Below are 16,309 nucleotides of genomic sequence, written 5' to 3'. Positions count from 1 at the left end.
TATGATAAATTTGTTTGTCTTGGCACCCTGGGCCCCTGGCACCCCAGGCCCCTGGCACCCCAGACCCCTGGCACCCCGGGCCCCTGGCACCCCGGGCCCCTGACACCCCAGGCCCCTGGCACCCCAGACCCCTGGCACCCCGGGCCCCTGGCACCCCGGGCCCCTGGCACCCCAGGCCCCTGGCACCCCAGACCCCTGGCACCCCGGGCCCCTGGCACCCCGGGCCCCTGGTAGTTTGAGGCTGTGGGCATTTCCCTGCTTTAGTTGAAGAGTAAACTGACCTCAATTAATCTCTAATTAGGCAACTTTTCCAACTTTGGCATGTCCTTATATGGCCGTATGTTCCCACCCCTTAACAGCCAATCAGAAGCAGGCGGACGGCAGCCTTAAAGGGCCAGGCGCTGGACCGCGTGTTGCAGGAGAAGATTGAGTCCAGAACCAGCAGTTCAGACAAATAAAAACTTAACTGGACCCAGGAGAAATGAATCATGGAAAGTTATTTTGTTCTTGATTATAATAAACAGTGAGCCAGTTGGCCCAGTTGGTCCAGTTGGTCCAGTCGGTCCAGTTGGCCCAGTTGGTCCAGTTGGCCCAGTCGGTCCAGTCGGTCCAGTTGGCCCAGTTGGTCACCTTTAACCAGTCTGAATTATTAGAGTCCAAGCAGCCAATCAGAGCAGAGCTTCTCCGCCGCCTGCAGGCCTGATGGATGCTGATGAGGAGGAAAACGTCAGGCAGCAGCTTTGGTCTCCCATTCCTGTAGAGAAAAATAAAACCATCAGTTAGAAATCATCTCATGTTATTCATGGAAACTTGTTTCGTTCACCAACATAAAACCGTTTCTGGATTATCAAACGCTTCGAATGTTTTAAAGGAAGAGGAAACAACATGATGAGTCAACAGCCAGACTGTGTGTTAAGGTTCTGCTAACAGGAGTTAGCATATCAGTATCATCTCAATGCTAACACGTGGCAGCTAACGCTAATGGAAGTATCCACATTTCTAAGGAAGCTCCATGAATGGTCAGAAAAACTCTGGAAAATGAACTTTGATCCAATCTGAGGCTTGAAGAGCCTGAAGACTAAAAATAGAAACATGTTTGATTTTCATCTCAATTTATTCAATAAGTTAGCAGCAAAACAAGGCCAATATGTGTTTTGATTCAATTGAGATTCATTAATTACAGAACCTGAAATGAAGTCGAAACTGTTAATTGAGTCCCACCGGGAGATTTAAAAGCTTTCCTCTAGAAAGATCTTTACAGCAGGATTCAAACGGTTTGTTCAGAATGAAACATGGCGGCTGGTTGACATGTCTGAAATGAACCAGTTCTCTGTCCCACCTTCTTCCTCTGGAAAACCTTCCCGTGTTCGATGAAGAGCGCAGAAGGAGCTCGTCTCAGCGAGTTCTTGGCCGAGGCCGTCCGCCGCAGCAGAGGGTTCAGGAAGCCCGCCTGGACCGGAGCAGACCGGGTCAGAGGTCAGAGGTCACAGGAGGCACCAGTAAAACCAGCAGGACCTCAGCAGGTGCAGCTCACCTGAGCGCGCTCAGTGCAGATGGCCAGAGACTGCCTGAAGGAGGTGCGCTTGTTTCGCTTCACAGCAGGTGCCAGGTTGGTTTCGGACCCGGTTCTCAGCTGCACCGCCGGCGTGTCGACCAGCTTCAGCTTCTGGACGTCGCGCTGCACCGCCGGCACCATCCGGCCTGAAAAACCACACTTCACTTTACTCTATGAGTAAACCTCAAGGTCAGGGGTCAGAGGTCTCCAACTCCAGTCCTCAAAGCGTCCGGCAACTTTCAGGATGTTTTCGTCCTGATGGTCCGGTCGACCCGGTTCTACTGGAACCAAAACTTCATCATCTGCTCCACCTCCAGCTCCTGTGGTTCTCTTTCTCTCTGCTCTGAGTCAAACCAACCTGTTCCCCTCCTGGCCTGTGGGGGCGCTGCACCAAGAAACACTGAAGGAAACGACACAAAAGCCTGTGAGAGCAACTTCCTTCTTCACCAGATGGAAACAAGATGGAGGCGTCAGATTTTAGTGTTGGAGAATTTCTCTTTAGTCTGCTAGCGCTAGGCTAGCACATTAGCTTTGATTGTATTTACCCAGAATGCCCTGTGCTGTAGTCCACTTCCTGCTTTTGCAGCGGTCTCCGGTCTGCTTGACGTTTACATTCAAACCGAACCAGAGTTCACTTCAACTGAACCCAGACTGAGGTTTGGAGGACCAGAGGTCAGAGGTCAATTAGCGTTTACACCTCACCAACCGGACTGGACTTTCACTAGGCAGATGGACTGGAGTTGGGTTAGCGTAAATCCCGTCTTATTACTGTGGGACCATAAACAGGAACATTTCTGAAGACCAATTTTGGGGGTTCGGCAAAGTTCCAGTGAAATGTAACATAAAATTCAAGCTGCAGGAACAAAAATGACTAGTAATGCACATCAAACATGTTTTTCTAAGTAAACAAACTGTTGAGAAGTAAAACTAAAATTCAAATGTTGCTTAGATACGAGTTTTGTTCAGTCTGATCTAATTTCTGCTTCACCTTTACAAACATTTAAGGCTCTAAATAAAAAAGCTTTAATGAGTAACTGCTCTTAATAAAATTCCTCATAAACATTGATTTATTGAAATGGCTCCCAATACATGTTATGTGGTATTTAAATTATAATTTGTTAAGTTGCTTTATTTTTAAGCCTTTTTTTAGTTTTGCCATGTCCTGCTGCTTTTCATATTGATATTATTTAAATGTCAATGTTTCTTCCAAGATTCTTTTGGGGGGGACAATGCTAGACTTTTCCTATATTGGGGGGGTCCGGACCCCCCGACCCCCCCGGGGTTTACACCTCTGCTTAGACGTCTCTCTGCTTCTCCTGGCTAAAACATTAGCTCATTAGCAGAGCTCCGTAAAGCTGGACTGCATGCTAGCAGGGCAGTTTCATTGTTTCCTTCAGCCTGTGGGACAAGAGACACGTCTGAAAGTTGCAGGACTCTGGAGGGGTGCAGTCTGAGACCACTGATCTAGAGTCAGATAATTCATCCTGAAGGTTTGGTCCAGGTCTGACTCACTGCTGCTGCTCAGCACCGTGTTGCTGTAGGTCACCGATTCTCTGGACGACACTGAGTTACGGTGAACTGAATCCTGAGAGCCGTGTCGCTGAAACACAAACAGGGATCAGCAGCGTCTACACAGACAGCACATCTTCCTCATCAAGTGCAGTGGGGATTGTCAGAAGAATGAATTCTGGTTTGTACCAGGGCTTTCTGTGGAGCGGCGTTGGAGTAGAGGGGCTGGCTGCTGGTGGTTCTGGTAAGGCAGAACGGGTCGTCCATGTAGGCGTTGGAGGTTGGGAACCGGCGCGTTTGCAACCCGCTGAGGAAATAAGAGCAAGATTTAAACTCAGAGAGCAGGAAGAGAGTGATGTCATGAAGGGATTTGCTGGTTTTAAGAAGTTTGTCCCACCTGAGGGCGCCACCTGTGTTCTCTTGAGTCTTGTTGTCATGGTAACCACGACTGGCAGCTCCGTCCTGCAACAGCTTCAGCCAATTTTCTTTTTCCTCCAATGAGCTCACCTGAAGTGATGAAGGTTAGACAGAAAGACTTGATGATGAGGAACTAACCCGAGACACCGGAGCTCTGATCTGCCAACTCACCTCCAGCACGGCCACCTGGTCACCGAGCATGCTCAGTGTGATCCTGTAGGAGCGGTCTGGGTCGTCTCTGACCTCACAGCCTCGGAGCTGGACCGTGTACTGAGGCGACCGCTTCACCTCTTCCTCCTCGTCTTTCTCCATCTCCTCTCCGAACATGTTGAGGACGCCGTCCTCCACCTGACACTGTAAACTCTGCCACTGGCAGTTCATCAGGACGTTCAGGAACCCTGCAGGTTCACAACACCAAACGTCACCAACCGGCATTTACTGCAAACACCTTCAGTCTGCGGCTCCCTCCTCCAGTTTGGGGTCAATAACAGCTTCTCTGTTCCTACATCCTGGTGTTTCTGGTGGTCTTTCTTCTACACCTACCACTGCTGCTCCACTGGGATCCAGCCAGAGAGTCGCCACCTGTCCATCAGTCTGGACCATTTCCTGATCATTCCCAGCTACTCTTGTGGTGTCTCCCATTGGGGGGATGCTGTGGCAACCCTGATGGTGAAGACCTCAACCGAGACTAATTTATTATAACCGGCTAAGTTTCCAGGCTTGACAGATTTATTTCCCCTTCAGAAAGTACAATAGTTCTGCTTTTTCCCAAACAGATGTAAAGTTTCAGTACCTTTGTCTCTGTTGAGGCTGCAGTAAGTTGAAGGTTTCTCCTCATCAGAGTCAGTAAGAACTGCACTGGACTGAAGACACAACAGCAAAAACACTTTCACTTAGAGAGTTCACATGTTTGATTCCCATTAGTAAAGATGTTTTCTTAAAGTTTTTCCTGGTTTTCAGAGTTTAAAAACTTCCCATCTGGAGGTTCTTCTCTGCACCAGGAGAACCTGGGTGTGTTTCTTACCCTGCAGGACAACCGCAGATCAGATTTACTCAGAGAGGAGAAGCTCTGAGACTCCACTTCACCTCCAGCGCTCACCTCCTCTATCACCTTCAAACAGGAAATACAGTGAAATGACTTCACATCAGAAACAGCTCGTCCGTGAATGTTGCTGGTCACCAGTCCAGGGTTTATAGGTTGGTTCAGGCTGAACGGTGTTTGGTGAACTGCTGACCTTCCTCCACTCATCCGCCTGCTGGAAGCTGCTGTAGCCCAGAACCAGAGACTCAGAGCCCACTGGGACCAGTTTGAGCTGGTGCTGGATCTTGGCGCTGCTCTTCGACTTGTAGACAATCTGACAGCCGTGAAGGTTCAACTCCAGCTGGGGCAGCAGATCCCGAGCAAATTTATAGCACTGGTGGAGACAAAGTTACAGAGTGACTGTCTGTCTGTCTGTCTGTCTGTCTGTCTGTCCGTCCGTCCATCCGTCTGTCCATCCATCCATCCATCCATCCATCCATCCATCCATCCATCCATCCATCCATCCATCCGTCCATCCATCTTCCTGTTCTTGGTTCTGATACTTCCACAGATAAATTATCTTGAACCAGTAGAATTCATGGTTATACTGGCAGAAACAAAGTGGGAAAACAATCGCAGTCGCTCCGTTCAGGACTTCTGTCCCTCACTAAAGATGGCTGCCAAGGCGCCTCAACCTGGTCAGGTGACGTAGCATCAATAACGCCACAGAACGCCATGAGGGACAACGCAGAATAACCGAACCAGAACCAAAGTGTTCAACGGTCTGGATGAGGCTCCGGGTCTCAGCAGCAGCCTCTAGTGGAGATTACAGGCGCTGCAGCTGCAGGGTGTGTGTTTCCTCCTCTTCCTCACCAGCAGCATGTCGTTCTTGATGATGAAGAGCTGCTTGCTCCACTGTCCGAGCCACTTCCTCCTCCACAGGTACCCACAGAGCCGGGACTCCGGCGTGGGCCGCAGACTGATCTGGGAGGTGCTCCACTGGATGTAGTGAGCTCTGTCCTTCACAAGGCCTCCTTCATCCTCATCATCGTTTTCCTCACCGTACGACTCGTAGTGACTGCTCTCTGACTCCGGCCTCTCTGGAGGAAGGAAACATTTCCTGTTCAGTGGCTTTAGACCCGCTGAGGTTCCTCTGCTGTGTCTGCGGTACCTGTGTTGGTTTCAGACGCTACGTAAGGTTCTGCTTCCTCGTACGTGTCCTCTTCATCGTCACCGCCAAGCCCACCTGGAGGATGAGGAGGGACGGTGGGGCCCTGCAAACAGTCATTCATATGCTGAGCACAGGTCCGCTAATCCGCTGATAGCGGAGCTAATTCTTCTTACAGCGCTTTGCTCATTTAGCTAACGTTTAGCGCACTTAGCTTCCACTAAATATTGTTTCATGGATGAATTCTGGAGCGCTAATTTACCTCGCTATAAGTAAACTTCCAGTTGAATGAAGTTCAACATCTGTGCTGAAGTTTTGATCGTTGATTGATAAAAAAAAAATTCAAATTGTTTATATCCATGCTCTTATTTTGAAGTGGACTGTTCTGTTTCCTCTCATCGTGGTTTTCCCCAAAAAACTTTAATTAAAACAAGAAATATTCAGTAACAAAATAAAGCAGACATTAAAGGATATGACATGAATATAAATATAATATCAAACTTTATAAAACATGTAAATTATGATCTCAAAATTAAATTGATGATGGAAGGTTTTATTAGCTACTTTGAGCTCCACCAGATAAAATCCCAGTAAATCTAAAGTTACAAGGTGTGAATACTGCAAAGCTCTGTGAACACTGCTGAGATTTTGATCTTATCGTCTGTTTGTGTGTGTGTGTGTGTGTGTGTATGTGTGTGTGTTTTCTGTCCATCACGTAGACCAGATGCTAATCTGCCGCCATCAGCGGCGCTTCCTCCCCCTGTAGGTGCTTCAGCCAATGGCAGCGCGGCGCGGCGGCCTCCCGTGTAAACAGAGCGCTTCCTGTGCCTCCCTCACACACACCCGGTCACCCCGCCGTCTCCTCCCAAACCTCCGGAGGCCCCGGTCTGTCATTACTGACCCACATCACAGGCGCTGGATCCCCATCTAAAAACAAACTTTCTTCCCTCCGCCCAGTTTTCCTTTGAGCTCCTCTCTGAGGTCGGGGAGCGAGGAGGTTTGGTTAGACTCTGACCTGCCGTGATGGGATGATGACCCTTTTTCCTTACCGCTGATTAACGATGCTTCTGTGTTGCCATGGTTACCGTACGATGGGAAACAGGAGGTTTCGTCGAGGTTCTCTAAACCTCCACTGCAGGATTTCTAGAGACTTTCACAGTTTTTCTTTGGATTCTTTTCCTTTAAATCAGTTTTTTTGACAACCCTTGAGGTGAAACCAGTTTGCCCAGTTTGCCCAGTGATGTTTGCTCACCCCGCTCTTCATCCAGTCCGACAGGTCCTGATGTGAGATCAGCTCTGACGACCAAACTGCATCTGGAAACAACCAAACATGGAGCAAACATTGGATCTGAGGTCAGAGAGGGAAGGCGACGCCGCAGCGTACCTGTCCCAGGTGAGTCATCCAGCTCGTTGCCTAGCGACAATGATGGACAGCTCATCACCATGTACTCAGCATCTTCCACTGCAAACACAAGAAACCATTCAACTGTACATCAGCTTCACACATGAAGAAACTAAATGTTTCCATCACATTAATATTTCCTAGACGATAAAAGCTCAGATGAATCTGTTGAAGCGGTGAACGTGTTTCATGTCCAGCCTGTTCTCTCCGTCCGTTCTTTGGACCAAACAGGAAGTGGAACTGGGTGAACCAGGAAGTGATCAGCAGGTCCCTACCTGGAGCGTCAGGCGTCTGCAGTTTGGACAGCAGCTCTGAGATCGACTTCTTCTGCGCCTGAGCGATGTAGCTCAGGTTCTCCGAGTCAAGAACCGACAGGAACGTCTGCAGATCCCAGATCAGCTTCACCAGAACTGAACACAGCAGGGAGAGAGGAGCAGTGGGCGAGTTAATGAACGAGTCAGTCATTCCACAGTTTCTGAGTCAGTTACTGAACAAGCCAGGTAATGAGCGAGTCAGTAACTGAACGAGTCATTCATCAGGAAGCTGAACGAGTCAGTAACTGAACAAGTCATTCATCAAGAAGCTGAACGAGTCAGTAACTGCACAAGTCATTCATCAGGAAGCTGAACGAGTCAGTAACTCAACGAGTCATTCATCGGGAAGCTGAACGAATCAGTAACTGAACGAGTCATTCATCAGGAAGCTGAACGAGTCAGTAACTGAACGAGTCATTCATCAGGAAGCTGAACGAGTCAGTAACTGAACAAGTCATTCATCAGGAAGCTGAGCGAGTCAGTAACTGAACGAGTCATTCATCAGGAAGCTGAACGAGTCAGTAACTGAACGAGTCATTCATCAGGAAGCTGAACGAGTCAGTAACTGAACAAGTCATTCATCAGGAAGCTGAGCGAGTCAGTAACTGAACGAGTCATTCATCAGGAAGCTGAACGAGTCAGTAACTGAACAAGTCATTCATCAGGAAGCTGAACGAGTCAGTAACTGAACGAGTCATTCATCAGGAAGCTGAACGAGTCAGTAACTCAACGAGTCATTCATCAGGAAGCTGAACGAGTCAGTAACTGAACAAGTCATTCATCAGGAAGCTGAACGAGTCAGTAACTGAACAAGTCATTCATCAGGAAGCTGAACGAGTCAGTAACTGAACGAGTCAGTCTCTAGTCCGTTTCCCTCGTTGCCGCCATGTTTGGAGCCACAGAGAAGTTCAGACATCCGGCAGCTCAGACGTTGCCTCTGCCTTTCTCCAGTCCACAGTTGAGGCAACGGTTGCCTGAGTTGCGGTGACTCATGTCTGATCTGAGCCTGTCCTTATCTGAAACAGACTCTCTGTCTGTTTGCTCTCCTTCACTTCCTTAATGTTTAACTGTTTCCATCATTCCAGCAGCTTTGCATCATGAACCAGATTCAGCTTCATTTCATAAGCAGCTCTGACTTTAAACATCAGCTGGAAACAATAACGGTTATTAATAATCACAGATCTCATTAATCAGATGATCACATGACTGAAGCGTTTTTCTCTCTGTGAACGATGAACTTCAAGCAGCCGGTTGTTCGCCACGTTTTCCTCTGGTTTGACGCTCGGCGTGGAAAACTGGATAGAAAGCAGGAACGTTTCTCCCATGATGCATCAGCCCATCATGCAGTGGATCAGAGCAAACACACGGTGCTGCTAATGTTTAACCTCTGAAAGAAAAGCTTTAGCGCCTGATGTTTGTGCTGTTCAGTTGATAAGGTTTCAGAACCAGATAAATAATCAATGATCTGATGATCATTAAAACTCAATCAGAGACAAACTGGAAGAAATTGTCCTTCAGCATCAAATGTGGCCCTCCTGACTGAAGCATCCAAACTCATTTAGGGCCTTTATAATAACTGGAAATAAACTAAAATAAATTTTAGTTTGCATTGAAACTTTTGATTTTTATTTTTACTGCTGTAATCTCATGTTTTGTTTTGTGTTTTTGTCATTTGAAATGGTCTGTTGCTGAAATATGCTTTACAAATAAACTTAATGATTTTAATGGTTATTAACACAGTGACATTTATTAATACTTTATTTGTTAATTTATGGCATAAATGTTGAATTTTGTCTCCACGCAGCTCCGTAAGATAATCTGTCAGATAAAATTAGAGTTTTTGAGGGCAGCAGAAAAACATGTCAGATGTAATAAAAGATGAAAGATTAAAGTTTCAGAGCTTAGAAATGTTTAACCACAATAATTATTGATTCAGAACATAAATGTATTGTTGACATATAATTATCAGAAACAAGTTAGATGGGGTCTGGATTCATCAGTTTTATTTATTCTGCCACTGATGTCATGTTTTATGTTTTCATCTTGTTGCTGAAACCTGCTTTATTTCTGCTCTGTAATAATACGGGTTCATGTCTGTCTGCAGATGTGTTGATTTGCTACAGGAGAGACTCAGTATGTCTGTAAATATATTAAAATGTGATTTTATGTGTTTCTGGCTTTGAGCATCACAAACAAATGATCCTGTAAACTAAACCCGGTGATGGTTTAGTCTCTGAATAAATTAGATTAAAGCAGTTTTAGTGTTTGAGTCCTGCTGAGCGAAATGCTTCCCGTCCGTCTCATCCTCCTTCCATTCCTGCCTTTTTACAGGAATCTGAGGAGTTTGTGGCCTTTTGGGGGAAAATCATGAGAATAACATTTGCTGTGATGCAGATAAGGCTCATATGAATTATTTTCCAGGGAGCAATAAACAACCTAAACTATCCATCAGGTCAGACATCTGCAGTACCACCTGCAGCCAGCGGTGGCAGAATTCATTAGAGTGACAAGAAGAAAGCCAGAAGAAGTCCTGTTGACAGTTTTCTATAAGTTATGTAGGAGAGACAGTAGATATGATCAGAGAAGAACAAAACTGAATGTTTCAAAGCTGAACACAGATGCACTTCACATTTTTCAGATTTTCTTTGGAGTAAATTTAAATATTTAATTTTACTGTCACATAAAAAATAAACTAACTTTGTATTCATGTGATGCCTGCACTCCCAGGCTGCATCAGTCCCATGTATGTATTCAGCTGGTTTAGAGGACGGCGTGGTGGAGACCAGCTGTGGCCTCAATAAGTTCCGGTTCTGGTTCTGGTTCCGGTTCTGGTTGTGATTCTGGTAGAACCTTTACTTTCTGGTTTTATCTGAGCTTCATTGAGGCAAATGAGTCTTAAAGGGGCCAACTGGGCCGATCTCAGAGCCGTCCTGAACAATGGAGGTCTGTCCTGGAGTCCATTCATGGGGACAGACTGCGTCCATTCACGGCAGCGGCGTGGGAGACGGAGGTTAAATGTTGATCAACTCCTCTGCTGTTTCAGAGTACTGCTTATCAGGCCGCTGCTGCTTTAAACACCAAGCTGCACATACCTCACACACCCACAGCTCTGCAGCAACAACACGAGACACGAGGACGGCTGGACATGTCCAAAAACACTGGACAGGAGGACACGTCCAAACACATGGGACGCATCCAAAGACTCGGTGCTGCTTGTTGCACAGTGAAATATTAACAGCAATAATTTGGATTTTTTAACTCATCATAAGACAAAATAACATGGTTTTCATTCATTTGTAAATGTTCCAGTTTCAAACTAAGTATTTAGTTTATTATTAACTATTTAGCTTGCAGCTAAATAGTTTCTAACTAAATGTTTACATAGGAAGCTAAATATTTAGCTTACAAATTAAATATTTAAGTCCAAACCATATCAGCTGACTAACTATACGTAGCTTACAGACAAAATGTTTAGATTGCTAACTACATATTTAGCGCATAAACTGAATATTGAGTTTGATAGCTAAGTATTTTGCTTGGAAATTAATATTTAGCTTATGTGCAAATGAAACATTTAGCTTCCTATCTAAATATTTTGATTACAAACAAAATATCCCTAAACTGAATACTTAGCTGGCTAACAAAACATTTAGTTCGCTATCTAATATTCAGCTTCACTACAAATTAAATATTTAGTTTGCTAGCAAAATATTTAGCTCACTAATTAACATTTATTTTCACTACAAATTAATTCCAAACTAAACTAAATATTTAACTTGCTAACTAGTATTTAGCTTTGCTACAAATTGAATATTTAGTTTGCTAACCAAATGTTTAGCTTGATAATTAAATATTTAGTTTGTTAGCTAATACATATCTTTACTAAAAATTAAACTTTCAGTTTGCTAACTAAATATTTGTTTACAAAGTGAATATTTAACACTCCATTTAAATATTTAATATGAACTGTGACATTTATAAATGAATGAACAACATGATGAAATTAAGACCTTGAAAAGCGACCCTTTCTGTTGTTTTCCTGTCTGACAGGCTGAACAAACCAGATTATTGCTGTTAATGTTTGACTCTAACTTCACAAAAGGCTCCAGTTCTGCTGGACAGAAGAACATTGGGATTTGTTGCTAAATGCTGCAATCTCACCATCAGCATCATTTCCTGTATCTGGATTCAAGCTGCACTGACCTAAAACTGACACTTTCATATGAAAAATAATAACTTCACCACAAAATAACCGAGAACACAAACAGAGAACTTTATATGATTCTCATGTGTTTATCCCACGATGCGTGCATGAAGAGCAAACTAAATCAGCTGCATCTGTGATTCTGGTCTCACACCAGCTGAGTTTTTCTCCTGGACCGGCTATAGAACTGAGAGTCCGGCCGTTAAACCCTACAGCTCTGTTAAAACCAGCTGCTGTAGTTAAAACCCTCCTGGCTGTGGTTCATGGATCCAGAAACAAGTGGAGGTCCTCATCTATCTCACCATTAAAAGCCTCAGCTAAACTGCTCAACAATGGCTGCTGGTTTGCAGCTGCATGTGACCCAGATTCAGACAGATATGTCCAGGTCCGGTCCTCCAGAGCTCGCTCTCCTCGGCTTTAGCCACATCTTCCCCAGTTAGCAGATTGGCTCCCAGCTGGTCAGTCTTGTCAGTTGTTTCATGATTGTTTCTGTGTTTATTTGTGGCCTGAAGCCTGAAATCAAAGCAGAGAAAAACGGGCCTCAGCTGCTCCTTTGGTTGCAGCGTTTAGAAAAAGTAGTTTCAGCAGCGATGCCATGAGAACCAAACCCTGAAATTAGTCAGAAGATGTGATTCCTGCAAAACCCCCAAACATGTTGCATGTCTGTCCAGCTGTGTTTGTGGGGACTCGTGTATTTATATCCCTTATGGGGACACAGTGAATTATGGGGACATTTTGTGCTGATCAAACCTTCAAAGAAGAACTTAGGGGCTCGGAGTTGTCTTTTTGTGTTAGAATGACATTGATTCATGTTTGTTGAGATGAAATCGTGTGATTTTGGGACCTCAGATGTAAAGAAGTACAAACATGTGTGCAGCAGGGAGGGAGCCACTCTCTTTCATCTGCTGGAGAAAAAACTTTCCATTCATGTTTCTGAGCTGCTTCCAGGAGACACCAGCAGCTTATCTCCTCAATGTTCCTCAGCATTTAGTTTTTGTTTGCTCTCCTGATGCCTCAGTGGGCTGGGTTAGCTCTTAATATGGGAATAACTGTTGGTTTGGATACCTTGAAGACACAAACACCCGGAAATCTGATGGATCTAAACGGCCTATTAGCCACGTCCCTGGAGACGTCGCGGGAGGAAGACATGATGATGAAGAGCAGGAAGGAGGAGGAGGATGGAGGAGCAAGCAGGGGTGTTTCCGATTGTTAACATACCAGCAGCGCGATAAAGATTTCACAGTAGCAGGAGGACGGGCTGAAACACTGCCCCTATAGACAAACAGCTGCAGCTGCACAAAATACATGTCACTGTTTCCATTTTGCTGATAAGAAACAAAACCGGTTCTTCACTCAGAGAGTGGTTCTGCTGTTTTTATTGGAAGCTAAATGAGTTATCAGCTTTGCTGGTTTTTTTAAAATCGGGTGCAAACAGCAGCAGAGGTTTTAAAATTTAATCCATGAAGATAAACGTAACTTTAAAGGCCTTTAGCCTAAATATTACAACATTTTTAAAGTGACTGTTTAAAAGTAATAACAACGGAGGAATTTATCATGTCTGTTTCATTTCAGAAAAGACAAATAAAATAAAAATATTTAAATAGATTATTTTAACTGGCAGGAGAAAAATCCTCAAAAAAAAAAACACCTGGAAAAGTGAATTAAATCAGCTGCTGGTCTCAAACCTTTTGGATGTAAAAGCTTGAACTGTTTATGAAGATGTTTTTAAAAATATTTCATTTTAACAGTCTAACACATTTTATCTGTAATTTTTAACACAAACAAATTAGAAAATATTTGCATTTACTAAAAAGTCATATTCAATCAATTAGAATATTATTGAAAATTTCATTTATTTCAGTTAATTAAAAAAGTCAATACTGACTTGTTTTCATGATTATGATGATTTTCTGCTTACAGTTCATAAAAACAAAACATTTAGATTAGAAAATTACATGAGACCAATAAAAAACATTTTTAAAAATAGAAATGTGGATTTAATGGAAAGTATGCTTAACATCTTTTTACAGGTTGATATTTTCAAATGACACATTCAACCTGACAAATAAGCCTCATCAGATTCTTACAAAGTTAAGATTTTCATGTTTCTCTGTTTATATTTGCTTTAGTTTTTATTTTTGATGTTAAAGTAGTAAAAACCTGTTTTCATAGTGTTCAAAACATTTAAAACCTGCATCAGTAATCTGATTTTCATAAAAATAAAGACAACTACATTTGACTCCATCGTTTCTTCCTCTTGCAGTTTCAGTGTTTTTATATTGACTCTTATGAGATATTTGGTACGGGTTGTATCAGTTTGTACACTTTGATAAATAAGGATTTAATAGTTTTCAATAAGCTGCAGATATTCTACATGAAAAAATTTCTTGATAATTTCATAAAAGATGCTGTGAATTGTTTTATTTCATCAGAAATCGTTACTATCGAGAAGCCGATAAAAACACTAAAAACTACATTATAGCTGCAGAATGGTGCTGATCATTCACCTTTTCTTCATCAGAAAGGTTTTATTGTCTTCATCGTCTCCTGCAGAATGTCTTCCATTCGTTTTTTGTTGATAATTTCAGGTGGTTTTCTATAATCTGATGTGGTGACATGACTCCATCTCCTCCAACCGGATTAGCGCAGCAGCATTATTATTTTTCATAACTTCAATCAGGAATCAGAACCACAACAGTGTACAATATAAAATATCTCAATAAATATTAAATTAAGCTAAATAATACAAGTGATTTGAGTCTTTTAAGGATCATTTTGACTGAGAGAAATGGATGGAAGTAGAGACTAAATGATAACAGGTTGTTATGGAAGAGGAAGAGAAGCTGACCTGTAGCAAACGTTAGATGAATATTTAACAGAATAATTAAAACTTTTGAGACTTTTTTTAAAATGCTTGTTAAATTTGAAGCAGAAAAACAAATAAAGTAAACAAATAATACATAAATCCTGAAAATGTACTTAAAATATTTTATATATCTGAAAACAAACAGCTGTTTTAACTGAGCTGCTCTCTTATCTGGACTTAGATTCAGTCTGTCAGAGAAACAGTTAATGAATAGAATAGAATAGAATAGAATAGAATAGAATAGAATAGAATAGAATAGAATAGAATAGAATAGAATAGAATAGAATAGAATAGAATAGAATAGAATAGAATAGAATAGAAACAGCCTACATTGCCCTGTAAATTGCCTCGGTACCTTTCTGTTTGTCCATGTCTGTCGTCTCAGCAGCCCCTCATCTTCAGTCTCATCTCCGCTGGAAGAAAAACAGACGTCAGGTTTCCTCCTCCCTGAACTCCCTCTGTTGGCTCTGTGGGACGCACCGAGGTCTGACAGCTGAGTCCTGCCCCTCACAGCCAAGTCCTGCCCCTCTGAGACCTGAACACATAGAGGAGGAGGGATTGTCCGTCTCTCTATGTGTTGGTCAGAGTGAAAAACAAGCAACCTTTGATTCTGATTTTGCTTCATATCTGTCTGTCTTTATCTACTCCCTTGTCTCCTTGGCTTCCTTTGAGACGTTCACGTCCCTCTCTGTATTTTAGACTCGGACATGTTCCCTGTCCCCGGTTTTAGTTGTTCCCAGTCTGTGGTGGTTTCTTTCCATCTCCCAGCAGTTAAAAGTTAGAAGCCATGTTCTGTGGCTGCGCTTCCAAAACCAGGAAAGCTTCCAGATGTTGTTCCTCTCATTCTCCCTGCTAATGTCTTAACATGTCCAACAGCACCGGGTCCAACTTCAGGTCCTTAGGTTCTCCTTCAGAGACAGTCCAGCAGCTGTACCCTCCTCTTCCTCAGCCTAACCTCTGGAATGTGGTTCATTGTCTTGGTGAAAACTAGATGAAAGTCCCAAGAAGAGACAATGTTGAAGGCTCTGCGTCAATGCTGCATCAGAGAGCCCACAGCATGATACCACCTCTTACCATCTCAGAGCCAGATGTCAACAACAGTAGACTCGTCCATCCAGCCGTACCTGTTGGAGCCACAGCATGAACGAACATCTCCAGTAAACAAGATCTCCGCAGGGTTAGAGAGTTAGCTGATACTAGCACCAAGAATGTCGCCGAATACATTTGAATCAAGTGTTTCCCAAGAAAAAAGTGATGCCAATCTCTTTAAGTAACAATACTAATCAAAACATGTAGTAAGATAATGTCCTTAAGTTATCTACCAGCTAGCACACAGCACTAGCCTTAGCAAAAGGCATGATGCTACTGCTAACAAAACAACAGTCAAGACGCCATATCAGCACAATGAATGCATGTCACTCGTTCTTGAAGTGATTAACACAAACAAAAAGGAATTTCTCTACTGATGTGGAAACCTGGAAAAATAAAAAATGTAAACAGGCACTTAGAGGACGTTCTGATGTTAGGGAATTTTGTGGATTAACCAACAACCAAACATTTGACGTATTGACTTGTAGCTTTGGCATCCTTGAACTTGTACTACCAAGTTGCTGAGACAATTAAAGATTGCAGAGTTGTGAAACTGGTTAGCTAGCCAGTTAGGTAGCTAGATCCTGGCTGAAACTCCTGCAGGTTTTTGATGGTTTCAGAATGTTTTCCTCTGCAGAATCTGCTCCTTTCTTCCAGTGTTTCTGTAGAAATCTTTACCAAATGTTTCAAAGTGAAACATTCATGTGTTTTCTGGAAAGACTGAGACCAAATGGGGGATGGAAGTCAACCCACCATGAGACATG

General features: G+C 43.4%; 1 protein-coding gene across 1 annotated transcript; it reads right to left on the bottom strand.

Moving 5' to 3' along the window:
• Positions 1 to 199: 199 nt before the first annotated feature.
• On the bottom strand, positions 200 to 15,085 carry LOC102220218 (actin filament-associated protein 1-like 2). Its single transcript, XM_023343139.1, has 16 exons — positions 14,812 to 15,085; positions 7,348 to 7,482; positions 7,055 to 7,132; positions 6,923 to 6,984; positions 5,674 to 5,776; positions 5,376 to 5,602; positions 4,717 to 4,896; positions 4,506 to 4,592; positions 4,275 to 4,344; positions 3,653 to 3,879; positions 3,462 to 3,571; positions 3,254 to 3,371; positions 3,068 to 3,155; positions 1,535 to 1,701; positions 1,340 to 1,450; positions 200 to 754 (listed from the first exon to the last, which is right to left on the bottom strand). Exons 1-16 carry the CDS (start codon positions 14,825 to 14,827, stop codon positions 728 to 730), a joined length of 1,806 nt encoding a protein of 601 aa, XP_023198907.1. The 5' UTR covers positions 14,828 to 15,085; the 3' UTR covers positions 200 to 727.
• Positions 15,086 to 16,309: the final 1,224 nt, after the last annotated feature.

Source organism: Xiphophorus maculatus, chromosome 12 (genome assembly GCF_002775205.1).
Source record: "Xiphophorus maculatus strain JP 163 A chromosome 12, X_maculatus-5.0-male, whole genome shotgun sequence".
NCBI classification, from domain to species: domain Eukaryota; kingdom Metazoa; phylum Chordata; class Actinopteri; order Cyprinodontiformes; family Poeciliidae; genus Xiphophorus; species Xiphophorus maculatus.
The sequence above is the reverse complement of the archived record's forward strand: the minus strand, read 5'-3'. Positions and strand labels throughout refer to the sequence as shown.

Bases quoted from the DNA above. Each gene is read 5' to 3' on its own strand.
- LOC102220218 (XM_023343139.1), bottom strand. The intron at 4,345-4,505 runs GTAAGAAACACA...TTGTGTCTTCAG, and splicing joins ATCTGCGGTTGTCCTGCAGG to TCCAGTGCAGTTCTTACTGA. The intron at 1,451-1,534 runs GTGAGCTGCACC...GCTCCGGTCCAG, and splicing joins TCTGCACTGAGCGCGCTCAG to GCGGGCTTCCTGAACCCTCT.